This window comes from Anabrus simplex, chromosome 3 (assembly GCF_040414725.1).
Source record: "Anabrus simplex isolate iqAnaSimp1 chromosome 3, ASM4041472v1, whole genome shotgun sequence".
In the NCBI taxonomy this organism is placed as follows: domain Eukaryota; kingdom Metazoa; phylum Arthropoda; class Insecta; order Orthoptera; family Tettigoniidae; genus Anabrus; species Anabrus simplex.
Window position 1 is genome coordinate 467,561,467 of NC_090267.1, and position 25,644 is coordinate 467,587,110.

The following is a 25,644-nucleotide window of genomic DNA, read 5'->3' on the forward strand; positions in this document are numbered from 1 at the left end:
CAGGCAGATGCTGGGCCTGTACCTTAATTAAGGCCACTGCCACTTCCTTCCCATTCCTAGGGCTTTCCTATCCCATCATCGCCATAAGACCTATCTGTGTCGGTGCGACGTAAAGCAAAAAAAAAAATACTGTACAGCCAGTGACTCAGTGCAGAGCGTTGGGTGTTGGTAAACAATCCAAGTGTGTCTACAGGGGCTAACGGTTTCAGGTGGAGGAGCCCTGGAGATCCCCAGTGGAGGAAATGAAGGGAGCATCTGTTCTCCAGGTTTGGTGCGGACTCATTGAAAAATGGCGGTTCGGAAAAAATGCCTTTGGATGTGATGAGCCCTCCGTAATAATAGTCTGTATGAATTATCAAAGCGGATTAGGACAAAGTGCTAAGGAGTACTCCAGAAGCAGCATGCATGTGTAAGGAGGTGTAAAAAGTGGATGGAGGTCAATAGTCCACTACTTGACCCAGGAGCTTCCTGGATAAGAGTTATGGAAGAAGAAACTTGCTGTACTAGAGTGAAGCCTGGATACACTTTTTACATAATGTGGAAGAAACAGACATGAAAGTAGTGTAATGATAACTGGTTGAAGCAGGTGGAAACAGTGCCAGAAGGACATTTTTAGATGGACAGCAAGCTATGGTACAAAGGTAAACAGGGTGAAAAAAAAACAGGTTGTGAGTTTCATCAAGAGGAAAACTCCTCTCAGTTTTAATTACTGTGTTGATAGGGTGAAAGTACCTCATAGAGATCACTGTAAGTACCTAAGTGTTAATATATTTTATTTACAATCTGCTCTATGAAGCACGGGCACAGATAGGTCTTATGGCAATGATGTGATAGAGAAGGGCTAGGAGTGGGAAGGAAGCAACCATGGCCTCAATTAAGGTATAGCCCAGCATTTGCTTTGTGTGAAAATGGGAAACCATGGAAAAACATCCTCAGGGCTGTCAATAGTGGGGTTCAAACCCGGTGTTTATGTAAGGAAAGGTATTCATTGGGGTAATCACATAAACTGTATAGTAAATAAATGCTACAGATTTCTTTGTATGGTTATCATGGTATTTAGGGGTTGTAGTAAAGATGTAAAAGAAAGGGCATGTAAGTCACAATAAGTAAGACCGCAATTAGAGTATGGTTGCAGTATATGGGATGCTTGCCAGAGAATTACTTGATTGGAGAACTGGAAAATATCCAAAAAGCAGCATGATTTGTTCTGGGTGATTTCACACAAAAGAATAGTGTTATGCAAATATTGCAAATTTTGGGCTGGGAAGACTTGGGAGAAAGGGAACAAGCTGCTCAAATAAGCAGAATATTCTGAGCTGTTAATGGGGGAGTTGGCATGGAATTATATTGGTAGACGAATAAAGTTGAGTGGTGTTTTTAAAAGTAGGAAAAATCACAATATGAAGATAAAGTTGTAATTCAAGAGGAAAATTTGCACACCAGGCAAATGCTGGGGCTGTACCTTAATTAAGGCCACGGCCGCTTCCTTCCCACTCCTAGTCCTTCCCTGTCCCATCGTCGCCATAAGACCTATCTGTGTCAGTGCGACGTAAAGCAACTACCAAAAAAAGGAAAAATTGGGGTAAATATTTGTTTATGTTAAGAGGAGTTGGGGACTGGAATAATTTACCAAGGGAGATGTTCGATAAATTTCTGACTTTTTTGAAATTATTTAAGAACAACTGATAGGGAACCTGTCACCTGCCCTAAATGCAGATCAGTGGTGCTTGATTGATGATTGAAGTGTAGGAAAAGGAAAATATGCCAGAAGATTGGGAAAGAGGACTTCAAAATTCCAAAAACGGGAGGTTTTACAAATTGCAATAATTGGAGGGGAATGACATTTTTGTGCCCGATTGTGTGATGAAGCAATAAAGGCTTTGTTGGGAAGGAACTGAATGGATGAATCTATTTGTATGAAGTGCCTTGGAGGGTAGGATCATGGGAGACAAATGGAGCATGATAGGTTATCTGTGTCATTAATGGACTCAGTTATGGAGAGTATGAAAAGTTTGGGGAGACCTAGGAGATAATGGTTATACTTGGTTTTTAATGATTTTAAGCTAGAAAACAAACAGAAATGTTTGCTGTGCTAGTTGCAAATAATGGTCAGTGAATCAATCACTACTGATCTGCATTTAGGGCAGTCGCTCAGGTGGCAGATTCCCTATCTGCTGTTTTCCTAGCCTTTTCTTAAATAATTGCAAAGAAATTGGAAATTTATTGAACATCTCCCTTGGTAAGTTATTCCAATCCTTAACTCCCCTTCCTATAAACGAATATTTGCCCCAATTCATCCTCTTAAATTCCAACTTTATCTTCATATTGTGATCTTTCCTACTTTTAAAGACACCACTCAAACTTATTCATGTACTGATGTCCTCGCACGCCATCTCTCCACTGACAGCTCGAAACATATATTACATATTATGAGTCTCATTATGATAGCCGTATTGGAGTACAGAATGTAAAAATTTTCAAACAAATTGATTGAAAACCACCATTCCAATACTTTGTAAAGTATTCGCTGAGGTTTGCAGACTTAACGCTGAAAAACATAACAGTCTATAATGATGTGTGTATGTATGCAGAATTGGGAAATAATTGAGTAAAAGTAATCAGATTACTTGTAATGATTACATTCTCAGTAATTTTTACTTGTAATCTTTACTTTTTCCAAATGTAATTTTTTACTTGTAATTTAATTCTGAAATAACATTGTAATTGTTACATTCTAGTAATCAAGTTTCAAACAAATTTGTTAAAAACCACCATTCCGATACTTTGTAAAGTGAAGTAAAGTAAAGTATTGGAATGGTGGTTTTTAATAAAATTGTTGGAAACTTTTTACATACCACTTAGTCGAGCAGCTAGTCTCCTTTCTCCCAAGTCTTCCCGGCCCAAACTTTGCAACATTTTTGTAATGCTACTCTTTTGTCAGAAATTACCCAGAACAAATCGAGCTGCTTTTCTTTGGATTTTTTTTTCCAGGTCCTGAATCAAGTAATCCTAGTGAGGGTCCCATACACTGGAACCATACTCTAGTAGGGATCTCACCAGAGACAAATATGATCTCTCCTTTACATCCTTACTACAACCCCTAAATACCCTCATAACCATCTGCAGAGATCTGTACCCTTTATTTACAATCATATTTATGTGATTACCCCAATGAAGATTTTCCTTATATTAATACCTAGGTATTTACAATGATCCCCAAAGGGAACTTTCACCCCATCAATGCAGTAATTAAAACTGAGAGGACTTTTCCTATTTGTGAAACTCACAACCTGACTTTTATCCCCGTTTATCATCATACCAGTGCCTACTGTCCATCTCACAACATTATCGAGGTCTTTTTGCAGTTGTTCACAATCTTGTAACTTTTGGAGCTCCTTAGCTCATTCGCTGAGGTTTGCAGACTTAACGCTGAAAGGCATAACAGTCTATAATGATGTGTGCATGTATGCAGAATTGGGAAATAATTGAGTAAAAGTAATCAGATTACTTGTAATGATTACATTCTCAGTAATTTTTACTTGTAATCTTTACTTTTTTTTTTCTTATTGAAAGCAACTGTACTCAATACTCTCCTGCTGACTTCCTAGGCCTAACGCATAAGAGGATTTTCTTTCAGGGTTTACTCCCTTAGCCTTTGAGGATGCCTTCCTCGTCCTACAAGGCAGTAGGTTCCATCTGTACACCCCAAAAGGATGGGTTGCCTCTTCCGCCATCTCCGCCGTACCGAAGTCCATCTTCTCCGCCGTAGATGCCGTTGAGGTCTTCACCCAGGGCAAGGGCCCTCCATATTTATGACCCCTGGAGAGAGGGTGTCCCAGTATATTAAAACCCCCAGGAATTGGGCTACCTGTTGGTCCGCAGGTTGTATTGGTTATTTCAACCAGCCCTACATACTGTACGGGCCCCCTATCCGCCACCTGGGGACGCACTCTGTAGGGGTCAGGTTCCCCTGGTTACTTATTGGAAGTTAACCCCACCCACAAGGAGTAAGGTTATTTGCAGAGTGGATAAAGCTGGTGAACTTGTTTTTTTATTGCCAAAGGTAGAATCTTAGAATGCCCTTGCAGCTCTATGTTGGGATGTGCTTAGAAGTTATTTTGTCCATAAACCTGAACAAAGAGCTAGAGGTCATGCACAACATCAGAAAGAAGAAACTTGAGTACTTCGGTCATATCTTTCGAAATGATAAATATAGACTCCTTTAGCTTATCTTACAAGGTAAAATTGAAGGAAGGAGAAGTAGGGGAAGAAGGAGAATATCTTGGCTACAGAATTTCTTTGATTGTTAGAAGTTCCAGGCTATCATATTTAGTCTTACCTAGTGATAATGGCCACTTAATGTGTTGTGCTAAAAAATACCACACAAAATGAAGTAAAATCATTTCCTTGCTAACTTTTGTACTATTCCACCTCTGTCTGATAAAATGTCAGTGATTTCTTTAAGACTGTTGTTGTTGTTGTTTGAGTCATCAGTCCATAGACTGGTAACTACTGCATCCTACATCTGCTCTAATCTGCTTGTCATATTCAAACCTTGGTCTACCCCTACTGTTCTTACCACCTACACTTCCTTCAAAGACCAACTGCACAAGTCCTGGGTGTCTTAAAATGTGTCTTATCATTCTATCTCTTCTTCTTGTCAAATTTAGCCAAATCGATCTCCTCTCACCAATTCGATTCAGTATCTCTTCATTCGTGATTCGATCTATCCATCTCACCTTCAGCATTCTTCTGTAACACCACATTTCAAAAGCTTCTATTCTCTTTCTTTCTGAGCTAGTTATTGTCCATGTTTCACTTACATACAATGCAACGCTCCACACGAAAGCCTTCAAAAACATCTTTCTAATTCCGATATCAATGTTTGAAGTAAGCAAATTTCTTCTCTTAAGAAAGCTCTTCCTTGCTTGTCCTAGTCTGCATTTTATGTCCCCCTTACTTCTGCCATCGTTTGTTATTTTACTACCCAAGTAACAATATTCATCTACTTCCTTTAAGACTTCAGTTCCTGCATCACTTGCCTATGTTCGACTGCACTCCATTACTTTTGTTTTGGACTTATTTATTTTCATCTTGTACTCCTTACCCAAGACTTCATCCATACCATTCAGCAACTTCTTGAGATCTTCTGCAGTCTCAGATAAAATAACAATATCATCAGCAAATCTCAAGGTTTTGATTTCCTCTCCTTGGATTATGATTCCCTTTCCAAATTCCTCTTTGATTTCCTTTACTGCCTGTTCTATGTAAACATTGAAGGGGAGGGGGGACAAACTGCAGCCTTGGCTCACTCCTTTCTGGATTGGTGCTTCTTTTTCAAAGCCCGCGATTCTTATCACTGCAGGCTGATTTTTATACAGATTGTAGATAATTCTTCGTTCTCGGTATCTGATCCCAATCACCTTCAGAATCGTAAATAGCTTGGTCCAATCAACATTATCGAATGCCTTTTCTAGATTTACGAATGCCATGTACGTGGGCTTGTCCTTCTTGATTCAATCCTCTAAGATCAGACGTAAAGTCAGGATTGCTTCGCGTGTTCCTACATTTCTTCTGAGCCCAAATTGATTTTCTCCCAACTCAGCTTCAACTTGTTTTTCCATTCTTCTGTAAATAATACGTGTTAAAATTTTGCAGGCATGCGATACTAAACTAATGGTGCGGTAGTTTTCACACCTGTCAGCACTGGCTTTTTTGGGAATAGGTATAACAACATTCTGCCGAAAATTGGATGGGACTCTTCCTGTCTCATACATCTTACACCCTAAATGGAATAACCTTGCCATGCTGCATTCTTCTAAGGCAGTCAGTAATTCAGAGGGACCGGGCGAGTTGGCCGTGCGCGTAGAGGCGCGCAGCTGTGAGCTTGCATCCGGGAGATAGTAGGTTCGAATCCCACTATCGGCAGCCCTGAAAATGGTTTTCCGTGGTTTCCCATTTTCACGCCAGGCAAATGCTGGGGCTGTACCTTAATTAAGGCCACGGCCGCTTCCTTCCAACTCCTAGGCCTTTCTTCCTATCCCATCGTTGCCATAAGACCTTATTCCTATTTAGGTCTCTCACAGCTCTGTCAAACTCTGACCTCAAAATTGGGTCTCCCATTTCATCAGCATCAACAGCCTCTTCCTGTTCCAGAACCAAGTATTCTGTAAGACTAGTATTCTGTAAAGTAATTGTAATTATATTGATTACTTGTTGGAAAAGTCATTTGTAGTGTTGTAACGGAGTAAGATATTTCTCGGGTAACTGAAACATTCCTGCATATTCTACATGATAATGGTATGGATGGTAGAGATGTCCAAATTATTGCCTACCTGTATTGGAATAAAACCGCATCAGTTAAGGTTGACAGCACAAACACCTGTGCTATAGAAATAAAACAAGGAGTGAGGCAAGGCTGTGTTCTTTCTCCACTCCTCTTTAATACTCACTCTGAAAGGATATTTTCTGAAGCACTAGAAGGAAAACAGGAGGGTACCGTTGTTTATGGGATCACAATAAATAATCTGTGATATGCATATGATACTGTTCTGCTTGCAACAAGTGCTGAAGATCTGCAGACATTACTAAACTGTGTGGTTGAACAGAATGCTGCAGCAGGTCTGCGTTTAAACATGAAAAAGATCAAAATAATTATCATAAAGCAAACGTGTCATTTAACCTGTTAATTTGACAGTAGCTGGCACATCACTGGAGCAAGTCCAACGCTTTAAGTATCTCGGCTGCATAACTGCTTGATAACTGCTGAAACAGTGATGTTGAAATTAGGTCCCAGATTGAACAGGCAAGGACTGCATTCAAGAGAATGAGCAAACTTCTCTGTAACAGGGACTTTGAGATCAATCTCCATCTCCGCGTACTTCACTGTTATGTATTTTCTGCCTTACTTTATGGTGCCAAGACTAAGGCACTAACAGAACACCACCAAAAAACGTTGATCCTTTGAGATGTGGTGCTACCAACGTCTGCTCAGAATATCATGGGTTGACAGAATACATAACACTGAAGTATCCCCAACGCCTGAACAAAGAGCTAGAGGTCATGCACAATGCCAAAAAAAAAAAGAAACTTGAGTGAGTACTTCGGTCATATCATTCGAAATGAAATGAAATGTCGTATGGCTTTTAGTGCCGGTATATCCCAGGAAGGGTTCGGCTCGCCAGGTGCAGGTCTTTCTATTTGACACCCGTAGGTGACCTGCGCGTCGTGATGAGGATGAAATGATGATGAAGACGACACATACACCCAGCCCCCGTGCCATTGGAATTAACCAATTAAGGTTAAAATCCCCGACCCGGCCGGGAATCGAACCCGGGACCCTCTGAACCGAAGGCCAGTACGCTGACCGTTCAGCCAACGAGTCGGACATCATTCGAAATGATGAATATAGACTCCTTCATCTTATCTTACAAGGTAAAATTGAAGGAAGGAGAAGGAGAATATCTTGGCTATGGAATCTATGTGAATGGTACAGGCTCAGTACTCCCACTCTTTTCCAAGTTGCTGTGAACAAGAACCAGATCGCCCTGATGACAGCCGACATCCAATGAGGATATGGTACAAGAAGAAGAAGAAGAAGAAGAAGAAGAAGAAATGTAATTTGACCCAATTACTTTTTTCTCTACTCTTTCCATTACTGTATGTATGTATGTATGCATGTATGCTTTGGATCCTTACACGTGTTTCACTGATTGTGACTTGTCTTTATTTGTCAGATCTACAGCAAATTGATCATTGATAATGTAATGTAGGTAATGTATTGTTTCAGCAAAATTCCGACTATCAAAATCTGAAGGTACTGGAAAGCAACAAAAGAATCCTAAAGGTAAAAACAATGACAGAAAGGGGAAAGCTAAACGTCAGATGGATACTCCAGAAGACAGAGTGCGCAATGAGATGAACAAAGTCATGGCCGTACAAGCTAGACTAGCTAAGAAGAAAGAACGGCCACACAAAATTAAAGTTCTACATGATGCACCTGGCAATAAAATGAAAAAGCAGTCAGGTAGGTTCTCATTAACTTGCCATACATTTCACTTAAACCTTTGGTAGGTGAAGGATATTTACCCAAGTAGATATTATTGTGCTTGTAATCTAATGCATGGATTTGGGTAGTTGTTCTTGTGTGTTCAATTCATGCTACTCATGTAAATGTAGTGGTTGATAGTTACTTCTCTAAGTCATTCTTTATGTCGTATATTTTCTACATACTGATATTTTCCTTCTCAGGATCCCAGAAAAGGAAGAAGTCTTCATTTGATGTGGACTTGACAGATATTAGTCAGAAAGGAGTCAAGAGGTTAAGATACGAGTGAGTAATCAGTCTTTCATAGTCATATTTCATGTGCTAATTTTTGCTTTTAAAGTCTGTAGTTCCTGTCTTTAAAATATCAGTCCTAAAATCAAATTGTTAATGAAATAATTTTGTGACTACCCCCGCATATATATAACAAATCTACTGCACATGTAGATTTATGTATTGATACAGCAGAATCCTAGTTAACCAAGGTGATATGGATTGAGAGCACTTTGATAAATGAGAACTCGGATAATACAAACTGCTACAGGGACACAAACATTTTTATCAATAAATATCATAAAGAAGTTGATATTATTTAAAAACAAAGGAGAGAAAAACACATTCATTTTTACTACGGTAGAACCTCGATTATACATACCCGGAAACTACGTTTTCCCGTATTATTCATTCAAATTACGTGGTCCCACGAGCATTCTAATTAATTCACATCGTAAAAATCCTGCATTATCCATTCCTCGAAGAAACAATTTCCCGGATCAGCCGTCCAGACATTTCAGTCCCATCAACGCTAAATCCTCAATCACACGTTTTTCGAGTAATTGTATCTCACGAAAGGACAGCTACGACATAGTTACGGATCTTGGTGTTAACATCCCGTCACTGCGGTAATTTGAGGAAGTACTGTACTGGAAAAGCGATCAGCGGTGAACTTGCATAAGGGACCATCTTAGCATCGCATTCGGGTGGTATTGTTTAGAGAATCCTCGGAAATCATAAAGCAGAGTGTCCACAATAATTGGAAGGTGATAGAGTGCATTTTGACAGCTCTACTTGAAGACAGAACGAGTTTTGTCAAATGTTCGTACTTGCAAAATGTCTACAGTATGTCCAGGGTTAGATGTTTACTCTTTTTTTCTTTTTTTTTTTTACGAGTGTATCGCCGAACAGGTTTTTGGCACTTCCCTCAGGGCACTGTATAGTCATTGGGCTTTCAGGCAGGAATCGAAACTGCTTCTTAAGTAACACAAATTTAGTATTTTAATATTCTCATATACGATTATGTTACCAACATAGTTGGTCTGTTATTGGACATTATATAAATTTTCCAGATACTCATTTCTGGTTGCCAGGATTTTGCTCCAGTGTGCTAAGTTAGGCTCATCAGTTGGTAAATAACACACCTACCAAGACACATGGCTACTGCATACTGTGTCATAGTTACAACATGGTAATTGGTGTAAAACCTTAAATTAGTATGTTTAATATATTATAATTGTAGTTTATTTAATGCTAAATTATCTTTTTTTAAGTGTTAAACATAACTAGTATATGGTTTCCCTGTAAATATGTAGTATAAATCTGTGTAACCTCAAATACGTATTGTGTATAACCTCAAAATCTATATAGTCGAAAGCGGTAGAAAATTCCGTAATGTTTGTATGTTAGACTTATTGTACTATAATTTGGTATATATGAAGGGTTCTGGAAACTTACTGTAAGGTTTTATTATTCAGATACATGTAGAGACATGATATATTAACAATTTGTTGGTTAACAACACAAACTGTAATTTGTATTGAAAAGGTGGATCAAAATAACCAACAAATTGTTAATATATCATAGCATAGTTCAATACGGGCCTAAAAATGAGATTACCGGTAGTTACATGTAATGTAGAGACATTACGAATGTTGTAGATATTTCCATATGTATTTGTAAATAGTAAACGAAAGTTTGAGTACCCATTCGACTAGCTGGTCGAGCGATGTTTCGAGTGTGTTCCATTAGTGTGTTGTAAGAACCCTTCCAGAAATCGATAATTCTAGATGGTTGATTGAATGGTATATATATTGAGCTGTCAGTCAGTTCTTAGTTCTTAGGACTCAGGCAAGTGATGGACTGTGAGTAACTGTTCTACTCCGAGGTGGAGTCGGGGAATTCAAGAGAGTGTATGTTATAGTGCGCGAGTCAGTGTTATTGATATCTGTACTTTTCAGAATCGACTTCAGGGTACTCCGCTATTAAGTGTTGTAGTGTCATTTGCTACTGTGTATAATTGTGTGTTGTGACGTGCAGTGTAAATAAAGTAATTTATACAAGGAAGTGAACGTGTTCTCGTGTGATATTTATTTACGTAAAATAAAATCGCATCGCACAACGATAAATTGGCGACCGTGACAGGATTGGACAGTACACTTCAAGATTCGGCAATGAATATCGAACAAATGACCGTGGCGATGTTACGGAAAGTGCTGGCATCCCGAGGTGTACCGATGGCTGGAAGCAAAGCGGACCTACAGGAGAGGCTGCACCAGGATTTGATAGACAACGAGGAGGACCCAGGCAGTTTCGACTTCGCAGTCACCTCGGAGGAAGAAACCAACGACCGGGTAAGCACTATGTTCGCACAACTAACTGTGTTGATTCAGGCCCAGTCCGAAAAACTTGAGGCCCAGTCTCAAGAAATAAAGAACCAAATCAATTCTTCAGGCAGCGAAGTGATCACTGACGTCGTGCCGGACAACAACGAACCGGACGGGAAGCAGTCCGAAGTGATGCTTACGGTTGTGGAGTCCGTAGTTCAAGGCCCAGCGGAAAAACAGACTGCCCTGTGTGAAAGCACAACAGCTCCGGAGACACGGGTAAAGCCTGCAAGCAGTGATGGCGGCTCCGGCGTCGTGAAGATGGCAACTCTACGGGACGATGGGATCATTGTAGTGACGACAACCAACAAACGAGGGTGCCATCTGACCAGGACACTAGTCCCGGCACGAAACCATATGCCGGTAGGAACAATGAATTCAGCACCCCGGAAAAAGAGGAGACTCAACAGGGCCAAGTCCACGACGTGCGAGCCTCTCCCGTGCAACACACCTGTGGACTACGAAGACACATGGGCCCTGACAGAACACAAAGGTACGAGCGAGGGGAAAGTCAGTGGAGTGTCGACTGCCACGCGAGGACCTGCAAATCATTGCTACCGAGAACAGGGACACTGTCAACCAGACCCAGCGGATCCCCCATGGAAAGGTGGTGGCCACCGATCGAACTATCTGGCTGCGAAATATGAACTGCAACAGCGCCAGTGAGAAGACGGGTGATTGAGGTAGTCTAAGTGTAATTGTATAGTGAGGGCTAAGAAGGACGAAAACATAGATATAAGGACACCTAGATATAATTTAAGACCTAGAGTAAGGTATGTACAGGGTAGAAACTGAAGGTTTTAGGGGGGATAAAATTTGAGGAAGTACTGTACTGGAAAAGCGATCGGCGGTGAACTTGCATAAGGGACCATCTTTGTATCGCATTCGGGTGGTATTGTTTAGAGAATCCTCGGAAATCATAAAGCAGAGTGTCAACAAAAATTGGAAGGTGATAGAGCGAATTTCGACAGCTCTACTTGAAGACAGAACAAGTTTTGTCAAATGTTCGTACTTGCAAAATGTCTACAGTATGTCCAGGGTTAGATGTTTACTCTTTTTTTCTTTTTTTTTTTTACGAGTGTATCGCCGAACAGGTTTTTGGCACTTCCCTCAGGGCACTGTATAGTTATTGGGCTTTCAGGCAGAAATCAAAACTGCTTCTTAAGTAACACAAATTTAGTATTTCAATATTATCATATACGATTATGTTACCAACATAGTTGGTCCGTTATTGGACATTATAAATTTTCCAGCTATTCATTCCTGGTTGCCAGCGTTTTGCTCCAGTGTGCTAAGTTAGGCTCATCAGTTGGTAAATAACACACCTACCAAGGCATACTGTGGAGACCACTGCGTAGGCTACTTGGAACCACCGGCAGTGCCAATGCACTATGAGAGACTTTGTCTCATTTTCAAGAATTGATGCTTGCCTGGCCATCAGATGATAAAGATGTTGATTCCCATAGGGTACCTAAAAATCACAGTACTATAGTAATGTACTTGAGAATAATTTGTGCACTGGCACGTAATGAATAAACATATCGATTCTATAATGCGGTATTATAATTTAAATACTGCCAACTGAAAAAATTTGCTTATTTCAGTGTAAACTACAAATATGATTAATTTCTGCCTTTTGTTGCCAAAAGTGACCATTTACTTACTATCCAAAATTTTGGTTATTCAGAATTATGTAACCCTCCTTTATTTCAGTTAAGTGAGGTTTTATTGTATATGACATATTTCCCACTTTAATGAATTTTTGTCATATTGGACTTTTACTATTGTTTATTTGAGAAGTTGTGTAATTTTAACTAAGGAAATTAGTCCTATATGAATTCTGGAGTTCAGGATTGTCTGATTGAATCCGTGTTCAGTCCATCGGCATTCATTGATTGATTGATTGATTGATTGATTGATTGATTGATTGATTGATTGATTGATTGATTGATTGATTGATTGATTGATTGATTGGACTGTCTGACTGTATGTGAGTGGTCATTTAAGAATGCTTGAATGTGACAGATCCATGTCAGCAAATTTACTGGTTCTTTAAAGGAACCTGTTTTGGGGGAGAACTCCACCATTCATGCATCCGGTAAAACGTATGTCACCATTTTTGCACCTTAATTAAGGTCACAGACTCACGGCCACTTCCTTTCCTTTCCTTCTTCTTAGGACGCAATTGGCGATCCAGTTTATTGTGATAACTCGTGAAACAGCGGCTCAGTGGATTTAAATGGAAGTTTGTCCATACCATCGATGCAGCTCTTTAAGCCAGGAATTTGTCTGTCTCCCCACAGATCGTTTTCCTTCGATTTTTCCATTAATGATGAGCTGGAGAAATTCATATTGCTCACCTCTCATCATGTGCCCGATGTACCTGAGCTTTCATTCCTTGATGGTTGTTAGAAGTTCTTTTATTTACCAATTTCCTATCGCATCGTTGCTGTAAGACCTACCTGTGTCGGTGTGACGTAGGGCAAATTGTAAAACAAAAAAATGTAAAATAATTGAAGATAATATTATATTATTATTTATGCTGTGAACAAAGTAAACTATAAGAAACATTTTTATTTTTTATTTTTACAGTGCTAATGTAAAGAAGAAGATGGATAAAATAGCTGATAAGAAATTCAGTGGCAAGAAGGGCTCTGCTCCAAAAGGAAGACCAGACTTTGGAAAAAAGAAGAAAGGAAATAAAAATAGATAGCACTGATATGTTCTGTACATTTGTTTTGAAATGTATTAAATCTTTTTTTTTTTCCCTTTTTATATTCCTAAGTCTTTCATTATTTCCTTGACGAAAGATAAATGTTACATGTGGCCATGAAGAGTACATGTTAAAACAAGCCTTCCATTTTTAGGACCCAATTAACCCATTTATGCCCCAGAGAATCGATTTCAACCCATTATTAAATTTCCTTATCTCAAACTTCTGCACTGGTGAGATTGTCTAAATAGCATTGTCTGGATAATAAGACATAGACAACATTGTTAGGCAGATTATTGTAGAGTAATGCAACACAAAATTATCATAGACCTGCAGCAGTCTGCTCAGCTACGAAAAAGGAAAATAAAAGTACCTGAATTATTCTTTCATATTATCAGTTGCCATATATGAAGCATGCAATGAGGATCTCGGAAAATGGGAAGTCATTGGGCTTATGATTGGCCCTAAACAGAAAATTCTAAAGGAGACACTGAACTTCCTATGAATAAAATATCCCGGACACCATCATCCAGACCATAGCGGACTCTGTGCTAAAAGGTTTGTTGGGGATATTTAGACAACATTTGTACTTTCTGACCTGAAACACCATGTATTGGATTTTCTTTTTCCAGTAAAATCAGAAAGAGAAAATCCTCCTGATGGTTGACAGTTTTAATTTTTCGTTTTAACCCAGACCCTGCCTACACTCAGACAACAGATAACAGAAATACGTATTGTTCACATGAACTGATTAGAAGGCCGATCATTTTGATTTCCTAATAGGAGCGACTATCAGGTGGATTATCTCTCTGGCAAGATACTACAATAGATGTAAGCACATGTTCACATAAAAATGTGCCTTTATTTTTGCATGAATAATCTTCCTATTTCATGCAGACCAAAAAGAACCTACTAAGCACTTGATCGAGAAAACTTTGGGTCAAGTCATTTTAGCAATTAAATGCCATGAATTTTATGTTTCACAGTGCAAATAAGCTAATAAAGTATTAAAATGTAGGGAATAAAGTAGGTTGAATGCAAAAATGACTTTGAAAAAAATTGAATTGTGCATGAAAATTTATTGAAGCGGTAACGCTCTTTAGCTATCATTGTCATTATCATTGTTTGAGAGTTGAAGATCTTACGGTGGCACAAATCCCCCAGGAGTTTGAATCGTGTGACCTTTCTGATGCTCCAAATTCTGGAATTAATAAATTTTTAGGGTTGCTTGATAAATATGGTGCTGAAACTGATGCAGATTCAAGAGTAGAGAACTGCAGAGACCTGATTGTCAGTCCTATGCCCAGCTACAAGCAGAAGCAGAACAAGTGATGGAAGAACTGGGTCTGATCGTTAAAACCTGCTCCTGGCATGATTTAGGAGAAAAGAGGAGTAGACATCCTAATTCAGTAGTTTCCACTCAAAAGGCACACACTACAGTAGTGGAAGTGTATGTAATGGGCTTTTCAACAACTCTATCTGAAGCTTTACCTGGAATCGTCTAATCATCTTTAATTTCTATTTCGTTAAAAAAAATGGTTACCTCTGCTGAGCTGCTTGTTAGATTCTGTGTTGTGGGACATTATGGTACCAGAACTCTGAGGACCAACAGAATAAATGACTGTCCATTACGTAATAAAAATTTCATAGAGAAGAAGGAACAAGGTTACTACAAGGAAAGATATCTGATGGTGGATAACATTTCCTACCAACATGGTGTAACACTTCTTCAACAAGTTGGTAGGTTTTCCATTGCTCGAAAAAGAAAAGTCAAAATGCAACAACCATCCTGATCCTTAAATAATGCTCCCATTTTGTGAAGAAATTTTGCATTGTTCTGAGGATGTCCAACTTCTGGCTCTCTCCACTGCAGCCAGATGACAGGTAACAAAATGAGGAAACTAGGTTACAGCAGAATCCCAGCTCACACTTTCTTGCACAGAGCCTGTTCCATTACTAATGGCAAATCAAGACATTTAGCGACTACAGAATAAAATAACCTCATGAATTAAAATATTATTATTCACCATTTATTTCAGACACTGTTTAAAATGACATCCTTCCGCAGTAAGACACCTCAAATCATTAAAACAAATTATGTGTCACTTCCCGTAATTCCGCGTCGGTAATAGACTGTTATTTTGGCCTTCGGTTCTTGTATAGCATAGGGATCATTTTTGATAAAATTTGCCTGTAAGGTTCCCCAACGTTAATAATCACAATAAGTTTGGTAAGCTGATCTAGGGGGTCATAAAAAAAATCCATGGCGCAACAGCGGTCGCTGCTCAGCCCGAAAGCCTGCAGATTAACAAGGTGTCTGTCATGTGGTTGGCAGGACGGATCCTCTTGGTTGTTATTCTTGGCTTTCTAGACCAGAAAGGGGCCATAAACTTGTACTAATTATATTGTCATCAAAAACTGATTGTAAAGTATCTATTGAATTAAAAGCAGTATGCACTATGGCACCATTCAAAAGCCTGGATTAAATTCCAAACCTCTCCGCAGTGCTCATATGGAGTGAGGGCATACGACGCTGTTGATGGTGATTCATCCGTCGGATGGGGACGTTAAGCCTTGAGCAGACCCCTTGGTGCTATTCAACAGGAGTAGGCTATGTGCTGGCACCGGGTTTCACCCTCTCCCTTCCTAATATCATATATCACGTCATTCATTTCATCTCATTAACTTCTCTGATGAGGTTGATGTCAGGAAGGGCATCCATTCATTAAAACCCGCCACGACAGATTCATCTCGCCTCATACCCGACCCCGTAGGGAAACGGGATAAGGGTTGGACAAACAACAACTGTGGCACCATTGTGTTGAAAATATGTTCTCACACATACATCTGAATTTATGCGGTCATTGAAAAATATAGACCCAATTATCCAAATGCACACTTACTGCACACCATAACCGTATTTTGATGAGATGCATTGGTACTTCCTGTAAAATATGTGGGTTCTCAGTACTTCACAGCTGCACATTTGAGAATTTACCTACTTAATACACAAGCAGTATATACAATAATACACAAGCCACAGTCAAACATCAGTTCCAGTACAATTCTCATGTCACTTGTCACCTGGGCTTCTCACACTGCAGTCATGAGAACTGGAAATTGCCCAGCAGCAGAATGATCCAAAGTTTCCTCGTAAAATGAAAACATTGTATAACAACAAAATGCGAGGAGTAGATGTGATGTTATCATGTAAATAGTCTACATCAGGCATGTCAAAGTCACAAACTTAGTGACATTTGTGCATGCATGAGAAACAGCTGTCACGAGTACCAGCCCACGATGTTGTCAGATAGCGCAAGTCTGGAGGGGTGTACATTACACTTTCATAACTATGGTACTCCATACAATAAATGTATATATTCTTTCATATATGGCCATCCATAATTAAATGTGTTCAACACGACATTTGCATAAAATGCACAAAACAATATGCATTGTTATCACCGTGTATCAGGAAAATATTTACTTTCAAGGTTGCCGTAAGTAATGAAATACAAAATAAAAGGCATTTATTATTTCAGGGGCTTAACATGTTCAACTCTCCCATGAACAATTGTGAAGCAGAATAATGGTGAATACTATGCCACTACTGTAGCGCTTGTGTAGCAAAACGTCATGTTTTCTTAACTATGATAAAATTAGCATCTCTTCAAGCAACTGTGTTGATACAAAAGAACACAAATACACACACTAACAAATTACTGTGTCAACCGTTATGCCACAGCCTATGTACCTGTATGTTTCAACCATTATTTGTAGACCAAAGCAGGTAACTGGAGCCTGCCATTTGTAAGCGTGCACAGGTTTTTCTAACACTGGCAACTGCACTTACAGCGGGCAAGGTTTGACATCCGTGATGTGGAGTGATCAATTACACTACATGTTGTGAATGTGTGAAGGGCATTTATGGTCCTAGTGAATGCCAGGTGAGAGTTACTTAATGAAGTGCATTGTTCCCACTACAAGATATTAGAATCTTCTGTATTGACAGTTTTCACTCTACAGAGAAAAATTTAATGTGTGTGTAAAGTTGTTCCCATTATGAAATTTGGTGGAGGAAATGTAATGGTGTAGATTTGTTTTTATAAACTTAAACAAAAGAAAATAGTCTTTGATAAAAAGTAGCATCTTTTCAAGCAACCATGTTGATACATCACTATCAGCCATATTCAATTGTTTTTGTGATGTGGCCTCTGTACGTCCAAAGCAAGGTAGGTTTTCTTGAGGTATCTCCATCTGGGACAGTCTTGAATGGTGTTCTGCCAATTGATCCCAGTAATCTTCCGGATACCTTTATCCCATCTGTCCGGTGGTCTTCCCTTTGGTCTCAGATGATTTTTTGGACTCCACTCAAGCACAAACTTTGTCCACCTACCATCAGTTCTCCGAGCAACATGGCCTACCCACTGCCATTTTAGGGTAGCCACCCTTTCTAAAATGTCACTGACCTTTGTGACTGACCTGATGTAATCTGCTCTCTTCCTGTCTTTCTTTGTAAAGCCTAGTATAAACCGTTCCATAACCCTTTGGGCTGTTCTGAGATTTTGCTTAACAAACTCGCTCAATCTCCAGGTTTTACAACCGTAAGTCAGTACAGGGAGAACACTCTGGTTAAAGACTATCTTCTTGATACATAAGTAAACTAATATTAACACACACACACTAACAAATTACTAGTATGTAATTCCTATGTACAGCCTATGTAACAGTACATTTTGACCATTACTTGCAGACCAAATGAGGAACTAGAGCCTGTTATAAGAAGGTGTGCATAGCCCTGAGTCAGGAACGTGGATAAGTACAAGTTGACTGAGGGGAAGAGACTTGCACCCACATGCACAGGTGCTGCACCTACGGCAGGCAAGATGTGACACCATGGTCTAAATCTTCCTTAAGTAGATCAGTACGGTACATAGACTATTTACAAACCATTTCCATTTCTAAAAATTAAAACACATGTTTGAGGTCAATATTTTACTGAATAAGCTTGATTGTATAAATTAAACACTCTACCTGGCAAGCTGGGAGGGTTGCATGATAATGATGACGTATATATGTATACACTCAGCACAAAAATTAGGGAAACAAATGTTTAACATGCTGTAAAAGTTTATGCTGTGGAGCATGAAACATGTACAAGTTGATACGAATTGCTACACACTATAGTAACACAGTCACGGTGGTTTAATTGCGTAGAGGTTACCCTATGTAATACAAACATGCTTCCCGACCAGTTCTCAATACAAAGTAGTCCGCAGTACATGAACCACTCTCGCCACTCTACTGTTGACACTGATACGCATTATTCGAGTATGAGACTGTCGGCATGAGACATCTAAGCGAAGCGGAAGTGTCCCGAGCCGTTCCCCTACTTCAAGAAGGGAGAACGCTGCGGTATGTAGCTATCAACCTCACAGTGTCTCTATCTGTTGTGCACAGGCTGTGGCATCGTTATGAGGAGACAAGAGGGTATGTTAGGCACCGTAGACAAGACCGCAAACGGAAAAGTACTGCTGAACAAGACAGATTCCTACGGATATTAGCACTAAGCTGGGCCCTCCAGTAGTGCCAGGGAATTGTGAAGTGACCTTACAAGAGCCTCTGGTGCTCAGCTGTGTGTTCAGGCCATGCACAGTCGATTAAGAGAGAATAACGTTCGCTCTAGAAAACCTGCTCGTGTAACCCCCTTCACGAGTGAACACCGTAGAGCTCGTCTTGCACTTGTCAGAGAACATTGTCACTGGCATCAGGTAATGTTTGAAGATAATAATTGTATGCCCTCAGCTAGGTACCGTGTGCAGACATTTCAATTTGACGCCATCTGGCTGTCTACTCGTCAGTGTCGAATGGACTTTTTTCCGCCCTTCAAAAATCCGACTACCTCTGCCAGGTTTGAACCCGCTATCTTGGGATCCGGAGGCCAACACTCTACCACTGATCCACAGAGGCAGCTATGTTTAAAGATGAGTCCATGTTTACCTTACATGGACCACAAGACCATCAGTGCGTGTGGAGACGACGAAAACAGCGATTTGTTGAAGGTCTTGTGCAGGAAGTGGACAGACATGGTGGTAGATCGGTCATGTTTTGGGAAGGGATCATGACTGATAATCGTATGGCTCTTGTGGTGGTTCTTGGTCGTCTGAAAGCTGCGGTATACATCAGGGACATCATGGATAACCATATTGCTCCTGTTGCTCTTGGTGTAGGGCCTGATTTGCTGATGCATGATAATGTGACAGCGCACACTGCACGAGATACCAGAGATCATCTCCAACAATTAGTGGCATGCAAGTAGCCCCAACCTAAATCCACTGGATCACTTATGGGATGTATTGCAGAGAGGGATTCGGCAGCGCAGAAATGCTCCACAAACATTACACAACCTCACTGAAGCACTGGTTGAGGAGCGGGACCCCGTTCCACAGACAGTCATCCGGCGTTACATATGCAGCATACCGCGCAGGTGTGCAGCTGTGATTGAAGGTAGGGGAGGTGCAACATGGTATTAGACAACTGTCGCTCGGGTATGCATAGTAGTGATGGGCAGTCTGAGACGAGGTCTCGAGATTTCTCGGAATTTCTCGAGACTAGCGCAGGCACTATTTCTCGCGAGAAATTTCGAGAGATCTCGAGAGCGTTGTCCCCGCATTGTGCGGCGAGCAGCGTGCCGTAGGCCTACAGGTAGTCCGAGCTAAATGTTGTTTGTGCCGAATATGCGAATAGCCAACCACGGGCCTTCTCCATTTCGTAAATACGTGTCAACAAGCGATTAGGGCGTTCATTTCTACCGAGGTCTATTTTGACGCAGTATTACATAATTATAAAGGAAACACATTCTGGCATTGTATGCACTGGTAGGTACACGTACCTAGATACTAGAGGCGTCCATTATTCGAACTCGAGACGAGGCAAGATGCGCCTTGCTGCATATGTAACCACCATTACGCATGAGTGGAATGTGTAATCTAAAATGTTTCAGTTTGCTCCAGTTCTTTCGACAGGTAGGAGTACATCGTTATCAGACCCCACATTCAATAATAATTATATGACCACTGCTTGTGTTTACCGATATTTTAGTGACGAAGGAAACAATTCCTTACAATGTTATAATGCGTTCGCGCCATAATTAGGTAGGGGAGAGTGGGGCACATTGAACCGGAAAAATTATTTTTCACTGCCACTCTTCCAGTAATTTTAATACAGACCTGTGGTTTTCCCCCTTTTGAAGTTCAATCATTCAAGTATCAAATGCCCTTATATGAATATACTATGAAGAGTAGTTTCTAAGCTGCATGTCTTTAAATAAAATTAGGTAAATGGTTCATTCTGCCCCACCCTTGGGGTACCATGAACCAGTCTACAGAGTTTCATTAGAAGAACTTAATTACAGAGTTATTTCCAAATTTATTGTTATCTTCGCATACAATCCTCTTACAAATTACATAACTAAGCATATAGGCATTCAACCACGCATACACAGAAATTAACGGACTTCAATGGACTGGAAGTTAATTCCAAATTTGAAGTAAGATTTTTGTCTCTTTGTCAACCCCTGTTCCGTAGGTTTTGGCAGCACATATACTATATTGTTTGCTGGAACAGATGCCTCATCCCTTACCTGAGGAAAAAAGAACTTTCCACCCATTTTTTCACTCTTTCTAAAAAATGACACCTGATAGTCGCCTGCATCATCCTTCGGTTTCAATATTTTCCCCACATAGTAAACATACTTTTTGTTTTTCAGTTCAAACTTGGTCAGAACAAAATCATCTGTTTCTGGAGATTTGTCCAAATCCTCAAAGTTGTATTCGGATTCATCAAACTCACCCAGGTTGGCATCGCTCTCTTCGTACTGAACTTCACTGTCCTCTTCCTCAGATTCCTGCTCATAAAGCTTCCGTTTGACCTTTTTTATGGGATGTTTTGTGGCTTTCAACCAATTTTTCTCTGGTGTATCAGTTGCAATTAAACTTCGTCCTTTCTTGCGTTTAGGCTTACTGCTCTTCTTTCTGTTCTCAGCTTTGGGATATCCTCGAATTACTTCTGGAGAAAATCCTTTAGGAAAAGATGTTTGAGTAGGCCTATCTTGCACTTCACTTGGTCCTGCTTGCTGCTGATCTTGTGACAGTCTAACACTGCCAGAATTAGCATCTGATGTTGTTCCATTATTTTCCTTAACTCTGTTTGTCACCTCACTGACCATATAATCTTCATCGGTGAATATGTCTTTATCAAAAGGAAAAATTCCAGTTTTTTGAAAGGCAGAACATATGTTAGAGGGTGTCATAGATCTGTCGTGAGCAATTTTAACGCATGCAGCTACATCATAAATTGTAAGAGGAATACCCTTACTTTGTAGGAGTTTGGAATTTAGTGCTGAGTAATAACTTCCCTTGAATGAAGAGAACACGCCCACATCTAGAGGCTGCAGTTTGTTTGAGGTATGTGGGGGTATAGTCAGCATAACAACTCCATTGGCTTTTGCTAAATCTATCACGTCAATAGACAGATGGCTTTCGTGATTGTCTAAAATCAGAAGCGAAGGATTATCTTTGCTACTACTAGACTTATGAATGAAATGCTTCATGACATCCACAAAGAGTTCACTGTTCATCCAGCCAGTCTTTGTAGCTAATCCGAGGGTGCCTGTTGGTGCACTACTTGTCATATGTTGCTTAAAATGTACTCTAGGAAATACCATTGCTGGGGGCAAGAAAGTACCACTCGCACTAATTATGCAGCAAGTGGTGACCAAGACACCACGTTCACCACTAGTAGCTTGAGAAACCTGTTTGGTTCCTTTCTGTGCCACAATTTTTGGAAGTCTCTCTGGTACAGTTGAGGTACTGGTTTCATCTAAATTGAAGACCCTGGTACCATCAGCAAACTCAGGATACCTCCGGTACAGTTCTTCTAAGTTTTTGAAGAAAGTCAAAACATTATACCGATTAAAAGACGTTGCTCTGGACAAGCTGCAGCCTTCTGGGGTTCGGATACTTAAACTAGGATTTCGTTTCATGAACCCATATAACCAGTCCACACCTGCCATTCCCTCATTCCAGTTCCCAGGAATTGTCAGACCATTTTTCACAGCCAGCTCACACGCTAAGCGCCGGCATGTTTTGGTGTCAACGCCGAAGCATATCCTAGAAGAATGCAACACATACTCCACTAATTCCTTTTCTTGTTCCGTAGTAAATACCTTACGATTGTCATAGTTTGGTGTCAATCTTCCATCGGAATCACTTTTCATTTTTTGGACGTATCGTCGAAGAGTAGGGTAAGGTATTGAATGAGATTTAGCTGCTTGGCGAACCGACATTCCAGTATTCAGAACATCCTGTACAGCATCTTTCATTACATCATGACTAGTTTTACCTCTACCTGTCTTTCTGTGATATGTACGAACCATCTTCAAGCCTGATAAAAGAAAACAGGACCAGTTAAATTATGTCAATGAATAGACATTACCAACACCTAAGTATTTACCAATGCTGAGAACCCCACAAACTGACACACGGTATTTAGGGAAAATTAAATCACTCCCGGGGCACAATGAACCATTATGGGGCACTATGAACCATGGCTCATTGTGCCCCGGGAGAGCTTGGCTCAATGTGCCCCAGCAGTACATGTTTTATACAAAGCTATTGTGAGGTTATGTGTGAACAGTGTTCATATCTTAAGATATATAACATTAAAACACGATTCTGATGTTATTATAATAACTTACTTAAACTGAATTGCAACCAGTCATTTGCCACCAAATGTTAATCTATCAAGTTCTCAGAAAATTACTTCACTGTAGCCGTAACCAAATAACACATGCAGAGAGCTAATGGCGGGAACCAGATGTTGCAGAAACAAAATGCAAGTAGATAGAGCAGGTCTACCAACATACCCAGAGTGAGAAAATAATTTCTTTGTTTATACTGAAGTTATGTAACCTGGTTCATAGTGCCCCGTGGTTCAATGTGCCCCACTCTCCCCTACTTCAATATATGACGGTCCAATGCGAAATTGTGTATAGTTGTACGCGACAACTTGAAGACGATGTCCGAAATGCAACGTAAGTCGTGGATGTCGGTTATTTTGAAGATATGCCACATAGCACAGCGCGCTGTGTTGCTTGTTCAAAAGAAGTAAAATACGTCGGCAGAAATACTTCTGGGATGATCCGGTACTTACAAACGCATATCAATGAAGAGGAATCGTCACAGAACACCTCCGGCGTGGTTTGAATCACAAGAAGCTACCCTGCCGACAACGATTGTGAGACATCCAGGTAGATTTACATCCTAATAATAGTTATTAAAAAATTATACGGGTTATTCAGCTAAGAAGTCCACCTGAAATAACTCGTGAACAGTTTAAGATACTGGCATTCTGTCTTCACTTTCGTTAATGGTATTAAGGAGCTCATAGTTCAAAATGCAGTGTTTATCTAGGCTTTTGACAAAATTTATCGTCACACACGTTTCAGTATGAGAACTGCTCCCAGTCGCAGTTACTGGGATGTCGCACAGCTCGCAGCACACGGGAATCGGTCTCGAGAGCATTGCCGATCACCCCTGCTGAAGGAATTGGAGCAACGTCGGGCATTTTAGATTACACGTTCCGCTCATGTGTAATGGGGGTTACATATGTAACAAAGCACATCTTCCCCGTCTCAAGTTCGAGTAATGCACGCCTGTAGTATCTAAGTAGGTGTACATCCTAAGTACATTTATTCACAAATTATGCAGGGTTATTCAGCTAAGATGTCCACCCCAAATATGTTGTGACATTCTGTTTTCACTTTCGTTAATGGTATTAAAGGGTTCATACGCCTAGTTGAACATGCAGTACTTTTCCAGGCTTTTGACAAAATGTATTGGTTCACAAGTTTTCATATGAGAACGTTAATTCACATAAGAAGTGCCAATGATATATTAAAAGTTTACAGTCGTAGTTACTGGTACGTCGCACAGCTTGCATTACAGGAGGATTGGTCTCAAGATTCTCGCGAGAGTCTCGAGATCTGTGACGTCAGTCTCGAGAGTCTCAAGCGAGAGCGTTGCCCATCACTAATGCATAGTGTTCAGCAAGAAATTTACACTGTGATTTTAGTAGTTCATCTGTTGTGTTGCAAATTGTGGTGAATAGCTAAGTGCAATGGCAATGGTTTTGTCGTTGTTAATTAAATAAAGCATGCATTTCCTTCGCCAACATGTGTTCCTTTTCACAAATCCATATGTTGAGATTCTACACAGCAATAGAAACCTGTTCCCCTAATTTTTGTGCTGAGTGTATTTACTAAAGAAATTTAACAAACACTTCTCCACACGAGGGTTGCCAAAGAGACAAAGTATAACAAAATAAAAATAATTTCAATCCCAAAACATTATGCATTTATTTATTTTTAACCCAGAAGCACGTTTCCAGTGGCGAAGCTATTGGTTGATCAATGGGTATGCAAGCGAGTTTTCTTGGTTGCAAAATGGTCAATCACACGATCCTTCAATAGATAATCACACATAAATTACTTCACAAGATTTTTTCTCGACAGAAATGGTACTAAGACTGCCGAGTTTTTCATTGTATTACACAAGTATGTTTTTATCCTCTTCATAGTACTCATACTCCTTTCAGAAGAAGCCATGGTTACAGGAAATATTAATATTAAGCGAATCAATTTTCACACTTCCACATATAAATAATGCACAGTAGAGTTTTCCACCTATTCAATACTAAGTTGTATTTTCAGTATTTACTGTACATTACATGGGACTAGTTTCAACCCTACTTGGGGTCATCATCAGCCATATTAAAACATACACAAAATATATGGCGAAATCCTAAAACATGTTTTCTAGCAGGATTTCGCCATATATTTTGTGTATGTTTTAATATGGCTGATGATGACCCCGAGTAGGGTTGAAACTAGTCCCATGTAATGTAAATACCGTAAATACAACTTAGTATTGAATAGGTGGAAAACTCTTCTGTGCATTATTTATGTTATCTCAGTTCAATACGGACCAACAATATGAAGTTCATAACCCATAACTTCCACATATACTGCTTCGAGATCATTGAGGACAATATAATGTAAAAGATTTTGTGGAGGCAATTTTTTTCTAAATCGGAATAAATGTTTATCAATTCATTTTCCTATCTTTCTCTATTTTTAAGGGTATATGTTCATAATATTGTTCAGTTTA

General features: G+C 39.8%; 1 protein-coding gene across 1 annotated transcript in view; it reads left to right on the plus strand.

Annotated features, from left to right (window-relative positions):
* Nucleotides 1-13,479, plus strand: part of Rs1 (Dead-box helicase Rs1) — a 117,822-nt gene extending 104,343 nt beyond the window's left edge. The window contains exons 13-15 of the mRNA XM_067144654.2: nt 7,790-8,026; nt 8,251-8,332; nt 13,297-13,479. Coding sequence (XP_067000755.2) covers nt 7,790-8,026; nt 8,251-8,332; nt 13,297-13,417 — 440 coding nt within the window. The 3' untranslated portion in view covers nt 13,418-13,479. The remainder of the gene's footprint in view (nt 1-7,789; nt 8,027-8,250; nt 8,333-13,296) is intronic.
* The last annotated feature ends 12,165 nt before the right edge of the window (nt 13,480-25,644 follow it).